The sequence below is a fragment of the Coturnix japonica genome, chromosome 2 (genome assembly GCF_001577835.2).
Source record: "Coturnix japonica isolate 7356 chromosome 2, Coturnix japonica 2.1, whole genome shotgun sequence".
In the NCBI taxonomy this organism is placed as follows: domain Eukaryota; kingdom Metazoa; phylum Chordata; class Aves; order Galliformes; family Phasianidae; genus Coturnix; species Coturnix japonica.
This window is the reverse complement of record NC_029517.1, coordinates 84,606,987-84,620,538: the sequence shown is the minus strand read 5'-3', so window position 1 is coordinate 84,620,538 and position 13,552 is coordinate 84,606,987. Positions and strand designations below refer to the sequence as shown.

At 34.3% G+C, this 13,552-nt stretch overlaps 1 protein-coding gene across 1 annotated transcript in view; it reads left to right on the top strand.

Annotated features, from left to right (window-relative positions):
- The window catches only part of DOK6 (docking protein 6), a 249,435-nt gene that overhangs the window by 131,504 nt on the left and 104,379 nt on the right, over nt 1-13,552 (top strand). Inside the window, exons 4-5 of the mRNA XM_015855138.2 lie at nt 427-546; nt 8,997-9,186. Of these exons, the coding sequence (XP_015710624.1) occupies nt 427-546; nt 8,997-9,186 (310 nt within the window). The remainder of the gene's footprint in view (nt 1-426; nt 547-8,996; nt 9,187-13,552) is intronic.

The following is a 13,552-nucleotide window of genomic DNA, read 5'->3' as shown; positions in this document are numbered from 1 at the left end:
TTTTTGAAGAGCTTCCTATTGCTGTCATCTCTTTAGGTTGTAGAAGAATACCCTATATCCTTTAACAAAAGGTCTTTCAATAGTTCAGATTTAGCTAAAGAGCAGTAAGTGCTATTTTAAATATTATGTCTAAAGTCTTTCCAAATTAGATTTGTATTTCAAGAAAGCTTCTAGAAAGATGCTGCCTTGAAAACTCACTTATTCTTTCTCTGTTATGTTAACTCCACTTCCTACCCCCAAATTCAAAAATTGTAAATTTGGTCCTAGTATTCTAAACTCTTATATAGGTTCCTAAATCATGGTTAATAAATGGATTTCAAACTTTATGCTACTAACTTAAACTAGTTTGTAAGAAGGTAGTGATTTTTCACCATTTTTGAGTAAACTGTTAACATTATAACTTAAATATTTTTATTCTTTTTCCAGAACTAGAGGCAGAAGAATGGTGCAAACATCTTTGCATGGAGTGTCTAGGAACCAGGCTTAACGATATAAGTCTTGGAGAACCAGACTTGCTTGCAGCTGGAGTCCAGAGAGAACAAAATGGTAAGTAACTTTGTAATTGCTCTTATATGAGGTATTAGCTTATGTCCCATGTTATCTTTGCTAGTGTTTGTGTAGTTGTATGGATTTTTCCTTTTACGTAAAAGTAACTCATTAGTAACTAAGCATTTGGATGTCTTTTCAATGCTTCATCATTCATTGTTTTTGTTTTTTGTTTTTGTTTTTCTACAAATGAATGTGATTATATTCTATACCACATAGCACATGTATAGTGACTTCATGTGCTCATTGCGGATGTCAGTAACCTCTCTGGTTGTGAAACTATGGACTGTGCGGTAGAAAAAAACCCAGTAGGTGTTGTTCCACAGCCTTTGAAAGACAACAGTGAATATTTCATCAGAACCTTGGACCAGAAAACTCATATTTTCTTTAAACTCATACCTGTCTGGAATAATGAAAAATCTACATCTAAATGATGTCAATTACAGGTGGAATGGACAATGGAATATTCTAGTCAGCACCAAGTCAAGCTTTTAAGTTGTTGGAACATAAATTCAGATACATGTCCAGAAAGTTTGCTAGTGGATGGAATATCCAATAACAAAAGAAAATGTGTGATTATCCTGCCACATAGTTCTTATTAATGAACATGAGTGCAAAACCCAAATGTGCTCGTTCATTCCTCCCTAAATCACATCACTCAATAATTATTACCGTATTGATGCTTTTATAAAATCCAATAGCTTTTAACAAAGTAATAAAACAAACTGACTCAATGTTCATAACGAAACAAGCCAACTATCATTATAAACAAAATGACGTAATTAGATTACAGAATGAACAGCACTATGTCAATTATATTTTATTGATTTCTTACTAGATTCCTTAATAACATTAAATATATAAAAGTATCCTCAGGAAATTCTATTCAAAGATCAGTTATTGTTCTTTTGCAATTTAAAGGAATTTCAAATGTTTGTGAAGTTCTTTCCACAGTCAGAAACGGGATTTAATTTGGTTCTTGTTTTAACTTTCCACTTGTCTCAAGCTGTCAGGCAAGTATAGAGGGAAAAGCTGCTAATGTTGTAGGAAAGTGATAATGATCAGATACCACTCAAAGTATCCTATGCTCTGTAAGCTTGTAGGCTGTAGGTGTAAGACTTTTATGCATGCCACTGAAGAGAGAACTATGTGAGCACATTAAGTTAATTCATGAATTAGCAGGGAAATAAATCTCGTGAAGAGTCTCTGATGTGAGCCGAAAAATAGCTTAAAAATCCTTAAGCTCCTTCTTCAGTGTCCAGCAGCTTTCAGACCTGGATAGTAAATACTCTGTTCCATCTTGTCCTTTGAAGGGAAAGATTCAGTTATACAGATGACCTCCAGAAGGCATAGATTAGTTCTATTGTGTAAACTAGTCTTGATTCAATTCCTTCAGTGTAGAATTAATTGCAGTGCTCCCAAGCAGCATCTATGAACATAATTAGCATCTTTATTGTTCTGTGTAAGTAAATGAAAACAAAGATAACAAAGCGGCAAAGCATGTATATTTTCTGCATATCACGTGAATAAGAATGCATGGAGGGTATAATTAACTGTATTCTCATTAATCCAATGGCTGTACACATATTTGAAGAGCACACTCTACTAAACCATTAGTTACATCAGTTACATTAGATACGTATCTGCTTCCATCCCTCATCCTCTTGATGTACAACTCAACTTTTTAATAAGCATGTTTGAAATTCAGCATTTTCTCCTTAGTTGTCTTGTTCTGGTTTGGAAGTGTCTTTTAATCAGTTTGAAAGGAGAATACAAAGAAAAATATGTGAGAAGCCTATTTTATTTTTATTCATTTGAGTGTGCTGTAGGAGCTTTCTTTATGAATTCCTAAGGTAAAGCCAGTCAGCTGGAACAGTGACTTCAGCTCGTTGTAGTTATTTTATTCTGCAAACATGGTGTTGTTCTCTGCATGACAGTTTTATGAAAAAGGTGACTAATAGGAGGTTGGAAACATTTGGTGAACTCTAATAAAAATTTCAAGCTTATTTTCTTGCACAATTTCCTCATTTTTATTCATATGTGTTCCCCATATACTTTACGTTGTCCTAATATTTTTATATGTTATATTCTTCATCTGTCCAAGTATACCAAGTCCACAGATTGCATTCTCCTTGAGACTACAGTATTGGTGGGTTTACAATTTTAAATTTTCTTTGACATTTTAAGGGCTAAAAGCAATTGAGTAATAGTGTTATAATGTACTGCTTATATCTCTGTGATATGACAGGGTGCTAACATCATTAATCCCAACAGAGTAGGTGTTAATCCCATCCCACTGTCTTTTTTAAATGGTTTCTTTGCCTTAAAGATTTTTTGAAGTGTTTGCAATCTGATTTTCTTGGGTCGGAAAAGAACTAACTGAAATAAATGGGTTGTTGTTTTGTTTTTTTTTTTCATAACCATTTTACTTTGTCCTAGCAGTGATATTTTTAATACACGCTCTTCTTCGTTTGTCCATGTACTTACACATTCTTGTCCTTTAGAGGACATTTACATGATGTCTAGCAGGACCTCCTAAGGGTATTCAGTGAAAATATCGAGTTACCTGGCTATCTCTAGAGAAAGTCACTGACCCTGGGGGTTATTCAAGGGATGACTGGATGTTGTGATGAGGGACATGGTTTAGTGGGAGCTATTAGTAAAAGGTGAACAGTTGGACTGGATGATCTTTTAGGTCTTTTCCAATCTTGGTGATTCTATGATTCTATGAAAAGACTATGTTTTCTGTTGCGTAGACAGATGTTTTAATCACTAAAACTAGGTGTATGGCCCTCCAACCAGCATATTTTGTTTGCTAGGTTTGCAATAAATTATATGATTTGTTATGAATTATCTAACATTTTTTTTCATAGAATCATAGAATCGTTAAGGTTGGAAAAAACCTCTAAGGTCATCTAGTCCAACCATCCACCTACCATCAAACCACTAAACCATGTCCCTAAAAAGTTACATATGAGCTTGTTGGAAGGTGATTTTCATTTATTTATTTATTTATTTTATTATCTATCTATTTATTTATTTATTGTGACAGATGCAAAAGTATGGATTGTAAAACAGTTTGTTTCAAGAACTGGCAAAATCATTGTTTAGTGTGCAGTTGTAATGGGTGAATGGCCGTACACTGTTTAGATATTTCTGTCACGTGGGAGTCAGATACATGTCAGCACAGTGACTGAAACTGGGTAATTCTTGTAGTGTTTTGGGTTGTTCAGTAGGTGCCAGTGAGATCTCCTTTACTGGAACCGCACTGTTGCTTGACCGTCTAGCGCCAAGAAGTTCTGTGGTGATGTAAGCTACAAAAGCAAGACTATTGATCTCTACTGCTTAGAGGAGACAATTCTAGATACTACTGTGGGAAGAACAGAGAACACTTCTAAATGATACTCACACAAAGCACATCAGTATCAGAGTGCTTCTCACTGTTCCAGCTCTGTTATTCCTTTGAGTATTACCACAAGCATTACTGTGTAAATTGCGCCATAGGAAATGACCCCTATATTGTTTTCCTTTTATATCCAAGGCTCAAAAACCGATGGCTGCTTAGTTTGCAGTAATACCTAGTTTCTAATAAAACTGAGATCTGAAGTGAAGCTTCCCTTACTCTCCAACCATTTTACATCCCTGAACGTTATTTTAGAGGGAGGAGGATTGTAATGCTGATCCTGATTGTGCCCGCTCAGTCTCTTTCTTCCCTTATCCCACAGGATAACATCACCTTCCACCCCCCTGGTTTTTTGAGGCTTTTATTATACCTATTCATTTCCTGCTAATCCATGGGATTTTTTGGTGTTCCTCATCCCTAAAACAGCAACCTTGGTCATGATTTTTATTATTATTGTTATTATTATTATTATTAATTTCAAAGCAAGTATTTTCTTACTGTTTGTGAATATCTATCTATCTAGATTATATTATTAAGAATGAGAATATAGAATTAAATCAAAAGCAGCAAAGACTATGTGATCCCATTTAGATAACAAATTTAGAATAGTAGGAGCACAGTTGTAATAACTCCAGGGAAGAAAGTCTAGGCTCAGCTGACCTCTAATAACAATGACTACATGTAGTCTTTTATTCCATGATACTTAGACAAGCTTTTCATATTGCTTAAGTTTCTAAAGCTACTGACAGGGAAAGAGAAGGTACATGTAGAGTAGTGTCTTTATGTAGGAAAGCAATTAGAAAGGTGTCATCCAAGTGGACAGTATACAGTGACTGACTATGTTTCCTACGGAAATTAAATCAGAATATTCAAAACAACATTGGGTGAAAAAGCATTGTGTGCAAACAGTGTTACTAAAGTTGTTCTTCAAGAACAGGTGCTTCTTTTTAGTGAAGACTAATTTGTTCAGTCTTTTTTTTTTTTTTTTTTTTTTTTTTTTTTTTTTTTTGTATAAAAAGATTCCACTTGCCTTCTGTGTTTTACTTACCACAAACTCATTAATTTCTGTTAGACATAATGATGTCCTTAAATCCTCAGAAGAGGATTACAAGTTATTTCTCTATGCTATGTATGAAGATTACAAGCTACAGCCAAAACATAGATAATGAAGTTTGTACAGTTGACCTGTTTTAGGGCATTTTTAGGGTCTGTAGAATCCCTGTTTCTGATTTAATATGTGGAAACAAAAATGCAAGTTTTTTATTCATTTTCTATGTTCTTTATTCCATGCTGCATTTCCATTTTTGAAAATAAACCAAATACAGCTGATTTTTATCCTGAATATAAATGCATTTGCAGTAAGCCAGCAAGGTTTCAGATTCTTCTCTATCTTGCCATCAGTGAAGTAATAGAAAATAATTCATTTATTATAGCTTTTATATTTTCATTAAGATGGTAATAAACATTTTCATGCATTTTTTAACAGAGGCAAAGCAGCATAATTATAGGCCAAGTTGTGAAGTTAATTCTAGAAGCATGGTTGCTCATTGTGTAAACCAAGGGAGAACTGCTTTAACTTACTTATGTATGACCACAAAGTGCTGTGACCAAGATGTAGGACTCTCTTTTCACTTGAAATTTAGCAACAGGCAGCTGCAAAAGGTTCACAGTTGGAAGAATGTCTTCCAGACGAAAACTGAATGTTTGTTTTCAAAGCCTCCTCTTGTATGGAACACACCAATCTAACTTCCTTCTATAAGCACCTATTCCTTCACATTAAAGTTGAAATGAAATGAAGCCTGTGGATTACAGGATTTCAATGTTATCTGCACTGCTTTCCAACTGAGGTGATTTAGGCAGAGGAATCCAAGGATAAAATGATTAGAATGAGCTCATTAGGCTTCTGAGTCAAAACAGTGAAATAAGTATGACAAAATATCACCATTTTCATTCATACTGCCTCCCCTACTCCCTGAACCTTATGTATTTTAGAGGGAGAAGGACTGTACTGCTGATGCTGAGGAACTGTGCCTGCTCAGCAACACTTTTGCCTTGTTCCAAAGGGTAGCATCATCTTCCGCATCCCCATTTTCTTAGGCATTCATTAACTTTTATTTATTTAGTCTTACTAGTCAATAGACTGTTATTATCTCATCCCACTGATACATACATGATGACTGTTTCACAGAGAGGCTAAATATCTTATTTTGTGTGATTCAGAAAATCTGAAGACTGAATTCATGTGGGACTGAGTCCAGACATCCCAAATATAGCATTCAAATATTTGTTCTTGCTGACATGAGTTTGAGAGAAAAGCTTCTCTACAACTAGAATGATGTCATTGCCATTATCTAGAAACCTCTTCAAATGGATAAATTACACCCTACATTTTAATTACAGAAATCATACTATTTGCACCATCTGATGTCTTCAGTTTTCTGCTACATGAAAGTACTACTAAGTTTCAGTTTCAAAAGCACTCTTGTACACATTCTTTCCTTGATAATTTGAGTAAGTACCAATGGCCTTACATTTTGCCCTGCAGCTGATGTTCAGTTCAATCAGCCAGACTTTCTTTAATCCATGACACCTCACCTTAGACACCGACCTCCCCTGCAAAGTCAACAAATGTCTCTTGACAGTTTGAGGATATTATATGTCCTCAGTACCCTTCATGCAATATCCTCTTACACTTCAGAGCAGTAGAGCATTTTGTGAGAGTTCTGATGGCTTCTAAAAGATTTTGAAATATTTGGTGTCTTCAACACAATCATATAATGTCCACTTCAGAAAGTAATTGTACCTTTCCATTTTCTCTTCTATCTCAGGCATTCTTTCAGTGATATTAAGGGAAGGATTTAACCTCATATAGGTGTGCCATTCACCCCCACACACTGTGTGATTTCACATGATATAAAGGGAAGGTGGAGTGAACCTGCTGATACAACAGTCATACCTACCATTCTTTCAGACAAAGGAGGAACAGGAAGTAACACTGTGGTAGTGCAAAACTGGTGTCTAATACATGACAAAAGCACATTTGTGTATCTCTTAGGCAGTTTTGTGTGGTGTATCACAGCAACATTTAAATGCTGAAAAAGGGCAAATATATGATATAAACTATTCATAGTAAACTGAGTTATCTGGTTCTCCACCAGCCCCTTCCCATTGCAGTCACTGGCTCTCACTTTTATGTGTGAGTTTTTCATTCAGTACGTTAGATTCAACCCATGCTCAATACCTGATTCTGAGAGAGTTAGGGAAAGTTCTTTATATCAATTTCAACAGCATGTACTAATTACTTATGTGTTTATACTCTGTATCAGAAGACTTCTACAAAACATTAGAATTTTTTCACTTGATACCTTAGTCATAAAACATAACTTATATGGCTAAGACTCATTAATGTGATTAATGGGAACTTGAGCCTGGAAGAAGAGGGTGAATGGCTATGAGATGGAATGAATCAATTCAGGAGTCATCGATGAGACAAAATTAAATTAACTGGAAAGCAATTACATTGGGAATGGCATGTTTGCTTATAGAAATTCAGGACAGCAAATCTAAGTGCCCAGTCAGCGGTTCTATTAATTTTTCAGCCAAACTTTTGTAGCCCACATATATGCTCACATTCATTCACGCTTCAGTATATTTTATATTATCTCAACTATTTGCAGTATTTTCTCTGTTTTGTCAGAAAAGTACATACAGCAAATGTTGTTAAAATGGAGAAATGATTTTGGAGATATGGACTGTCAAACCAGAAGCTGCATCTGATTTTGACTTTTGAGATTATTTCACTTTATACCTCTTTTGATTACTTTAATCTCCATCCTAATTTGAAAAAGTAAACATAAGAAAATTCTATGCAGGTACCAGATTGAAAATATTCTGTACCAAACTGTCATTCCTTTATTAACTAATAAGAGATATTTTCTATCAGGTGTCCCTTTAAAGTGAGTTTTTCTAGTCCCATTCATGTAGCATTTATCATGTTCACTCTGTTAATTTTTCTTTTTTTTTTTTTTTTTTTTTTGTCAACACCTTTCAGTGTAGTATCACTGACAGTCTGCATTTCTAACCTGTTTCAAAGATGAAAGGAAACTGTTTGAGGAGGCTGGGAAATATCCACTCTCTCCCATTTGAAACTATTAAGCCCTAAGATTTTGGTGCTTTTAGTGTTAAAATACTCCAGCACTTCCAAATGTACAACATAAAATTTAACTGCTTTCATTGCTTTCATCTCTCATCTCTATTACCTTTCTTCAAAACAAATTAGATTTTTATTTAAATTTATCTTGCTATTATTGAGGTCTACATTTATTTATTTATTTATTTATTTATTTATTTATTTATTTTATTTTCCCTATTATGGTAGTTGTTCATTTGCTTATTAATTGACATGCAATTCAGGCACTTTAGAAAATTGTTCATGCCCTTGACCCTCTATTGCAATGAGTCCACTATAAAATAGAAGTGTGGTTGATAGCAATTGATGTCAAGGCCATAATAATATGTTCTGTTGAATCAGATTTTTCAAGAAAGCAACCAATTATTAAAAATATTATGAATTTTATTGGGTTTGGCAAATAAATAGAAACTGAACCCAAAGAAAGTAGTTATTAACAGGCTTCAGTCTGTAGTACTGTTCTTTCATAGGAGAGTCTCTATTCCAAGTCAAAGCAAATTTTAATTTGTTGGACCTTCTTGTGACCTTACATGGACCTTACTGTGAGGATGGGGATTTCAGCTAAGTTGCTGGGGATATATGTCAAAAAGAACACTGAAGATCATCTCTGAAAGATGTTTCAGTGTGTTGTAATATTTATACTGAAAATGAAAGGATAATTCCTCTCTTACTCTCCTCATGCAGATGACAGTGCTTCTTGGGCTTATTCTTGGTGAGAGTCCTCACTACTGTTCACACGCTAGAAATTTGAACTTGATTTCTAAAACTTCTGTAACTAGACTTTAAGTCTTTAAAAAAGGAAATTGATTTTAAACCCTACATTAACTGGCTATGCCTTATTCTGCTTTTGTTTTCCAGAGCGATTCAATGTATATCTTATGCCTACACCAAATTTAGATATCTATGGGGAATGTACAATGCAGATCACACATGAAAACATCTATCTCTGGGACATCCACAATGCCAAGGTCAAGTTGGTCATGTGGCCTCTGAGCTCTTTGAGGAGATATGGACGTGACTCAACATGGTTCACGTTTGAATCTGGAAGGTAAGAGCTAAGGAGAAATGGCAAGGAGATGTAAGGTATTTTTGTAATGCAGTCTCAGATTTGCCTCTCATTTTAAAGTAAGAAAGAGTACATGACTTCCTCATAGGCTTCCATTTGTTGAATATTACTCTTCAATATATTCAGACCAGTGTTTGAAATAAACATTAATATACCTCATATTTAAAATGAGCTTAAACTTTCCTGCCTGTCACATCCCTTCCTCTGATTTTTATTTAACTGCCATTGAACTGTTATTCTTAAGTTTTATGGGTCTCTCTATGCTTATGTGCTAGTGTGATACATATTTGAGTACTGTCAGTATAAAAGAAATGAATTCTGGATCATGGAAAAGGCTCATCATACAGGGAAATAGCTTCCATCACAGTAGATATTACTTTTCGGATGTTCCTGATGACTGATTGCCACCCTGGTGTATAATTGCAAGCAAGAGTACAGAGAACATTGTGAAACCATAAAAAGGCTAGCTCTATTTTCCAGTCTGCATTTCTTTAATCCTCATTGTCATTTCTATTCTCAGATCAGTTTTAAATATCCATGCAGCTCTGTTTTGCCTCTCTTTCCTATCTTTTTTTAATGCATTTCATGCCTTCATTTTCTGTCATTAGGTTCACTACCTTTTCTTTTTGATACATTCCACGTTTATTTCTGTCCTTGATTTGTCTTACATTTTGAAGTTCTAGACTTTTTAAAGTCTGCCTTACTTATACTGAAGCTTGAATTAGCTGGAGCAATCTATGGAATCACAACTGTTCCTATACTGTTTGTTTAGCTGCACTGCCTCATTAAAAACTTTATACATATTTCAGTGTGTAATTGTTAAATATCATTATGTTTACAAATATCAAATATTTGCTGAAGTGCAGTTGTTAATCACAAACAAAAAGACAGATGAGTTAAAACTTACAGCCTAACAAGGTAGCAAGCAAAATTCCTCCACTGCTTCTTACTGATGGGATTTATTACTTAACTCATAAGTTTCCATATCCAGATTGATTACCAGAGAATTTTAGTGCTGTGTTACTTTTCTGTGGTAAACTCACCATTATCAATTATGAAGACATAATTCCTTTTTTTTTTATTTGTATTGTTTTTCCAAAAATCAGCAAAGGCTGAACAATACTTCAGTTCAATTTTGATGATTAAGCCTTGGGGCTTATTCAAGTGTACTATTTTAGCAAGAGCAATTTGCTTAATCATGCCTTCACTCAGGCCTTAAACTGTCTCATGGGATACTACTTCAAGCAGCATGCTGTTCAACACCAGAAAGTGAATGAAATGCCAAAAACAAGGCCTAAAACGTAACATATTCATTTGGGGAAGAAAAAAATAAAAAATAAATAAATTAAAAAAAAAAAAATTTAGCTTTGTCCTATTCTTTCTGAATATCATCTGACTGTTTAACTTCTATTTCCAAGTATGCATTTTGTTAAGGAGGAAAGGGTAATTTTTTTATTAAAAAGATACTGATTGATGTGTTTGTTTATATAGTATAGTATATCTCTCTTGAGAAGATCTACTCTGGAGGAAAGCACTTGAAAATGAGAATTGTCACAAACTAAAAATTGAGGTGCAAAAACCAATTCAGATTAATCACTTGAAGTTGATTTGTTATTTATCTCTCGGGAAGCATGAATGCTTTTTCTGCAGTGTTTTCATTACAAAAAAAAAAAAAATGTCACTCTTTATCATACTCAAATCTCTCCTTTTGCAGAATTGTTATTTTTTGTAACACTCTTTTCTATCATACATCAGGACTAACAGAGTATACATATTGGCTGTATATACTCAGGTAAAATGGGAGTTTTAGTTGTCTGCTTCTTCAAGCCTCCCACAGAACTTTAATTTCATACTAGTATCTGAGTATTAGTATCATCATCCCCTACATCCATAGACCATGTAACCTGACAAAAGTGGATTGTTTTTCTGTGTTTATGATTATGAGCTAGTTCTGCCTTTATCTGCCATGCTTTATTGTCTTTGATCTGATTCCTCCCTTTTGCTTGCTTGGGAGCATATTTTTATATCTCTGATTTGGAAATGCATAAAGTCTAGATAAAATTAGCAGAAAAATGTGGAGGTAAAAAATAGAACAAGGGAAAAAATCAGTATTTTCAATAACATCCGATAACTATATAGGGCAATACTAATGCTCCTTTTTAAAATCTGTTGTTTATTTTTGTGGTGTTTTATTTTTTAATCAGCATCTTTTTTATCTTTCTGAACACGGTTTTATCTTTGTTCCTTGATCTTCTAGTAACTTAATGCAGTAAATTCCTATCCATGCTGTCTTATCAGAAGTGAAACACTCATCCATGTTTTATTAGAACGTTACAAAGCAAAGTGTTGTTGCTTTACTTTTTCCCTAAGGCTTAAATATTAATAAAGACAATTGTTTTCAAGAAAATATTTTGAAATAAGTTCTTATTTTTTTACTGACCATTAGCAACTATGCAGTATATGTCCATGTGCTTAATTTGTATGAATGTTAAGAGGTCAGTTTTATATGTATTTATTATCCATCTATATTACTTTATTTCACAAAGTGAATCCCTCCCATTAAAATAAGTGGACATATTCACACACACACACACACAAAAAGATACTGTGATAAAAAAGTGGATCAAACTTAAGCTTTCAAACAATTAAATTTATATTTAATAAACATATTGCCTTTTGCTTAAATTGAATATATACTCAGATATATAAAACTAAGCTATTCTAGTGTAATCTAATTGCTACAAAGCTGAGAAGATGTCTAAATCATTGGAGGAATTAACACAGATTTTTTTCCTGCTCATTTTTCCACTCAATTTGAGTTTATGTGTAAGTGTAAGTATCTTTGCACTAGCTATGAAGTTCTTACTCTTCATTACATAGCAAACTACTGTAAGTAAATATTCCTTGCAAACCAATTCAGTGAATTCTCATCCTGAATTCTTCCCAGTTCAGGATTAGGGGAAAGAATAGTCTTCTACATCTTAGTTTGATGCAGAATGCTGAGATTCTCATAGTTTGAAGTACCTGTGTTATGGTTTAATCCAGCAGGTGGCTGGGTCATTTGCTTAGTCCCCACCTTCTCAGTTGGATGGGGCAGAGAATCAAAAAGAATAAAGTAAAACTCATGGGTTGAGATAATACTTTTGACTAAGATAGAGAAAAGGAAAAGGAAAATAGTTATGACTATATGTGTACATGTATTTATGGTTGTATACAATAAGTGATGCACAAGCAATTGCTCCCCCCCCCCCCCCCCCGCCCCCAAAACGATGCCTAGCTAGTCCCCAAGCAGGGGAAGAGAGACAGATGAGCTCTCACCCGCGCTATTTCAGTATAATGTTATATGGTATGGAATATCCCTTCAGCCAGTTTAAGTCAGCTGTCCTAATTCTGTTCCCCCCAACTCCTTGGGTCCTTATCTGAGAATGGCCTTGGCTTTGTACAGTTCTTCTGAGCAGCGACTATAAACACAACTATAAAATGTTGTGTTATCAGTGTTGTTTTTCTCCTAGAACCAAAACATATTATCATGGCAGACACTCTAAAGAAAACAATTCCATTCTAGCTGAAACTAAGACAACCTGTCAAAGGTATTCCCATACAGTAAATTCATTGATCAAAAAAATTTGATTCACATCTCTGTTGGGCTCAACAACAGCTTTGTACTGATTGATACTGTATCTCTGTCATAGTGGATGGGAATTCAGTAATTTAGAATACGTACAGTACTTTTCCAAAAGCCAGGCTTTACACTAAACTAGATTCGGATTGGCTTGGCTGGTTTTGTTGTTGAATCATTAATAAGTCAACAAGTTTTCCTTAATGTACATACCCAGGTAATTTGTTCAGGCACCTCGTTATTGTTATTTTTGGTACTGAATGTGTTGGACATACTGTACATAAGAATGCGATTGATCTGTGCAAATGTGCTCATTTTTCTTGGAATCTGTGGAATTACTTCTCCACATGGGTGATAATGTGTGACTGATCCTGATTTTAAGGTCCTGAAATGAAAAACGTGCTCCTTGGGAAGTGCCCACTTAACTGTCTAGAAGAAGATACTGCAGGTATACTCTGGAGTAATTAATTTTATGCAGTCTAAGAAACATGTCAGAAAGGTAATAGAATAGGCTCAGATAAATTATCTCAGGTACCAGATTAGGTGAGAGGTCACTGTTTTCAATGCCAAAGCTTCTGTATTCATTCTATTTCTCCAGTGTAAACGAAACAATCTTAAGGCCATTAAAAATGTTTAAAATATACTCTCTGGAGAAAGCAAAAGCAAAAGTTTTCCAAGCTTTCCTTATAGGAAAAAATAAATAAATAAATAAATAAATAAAATCTGGGC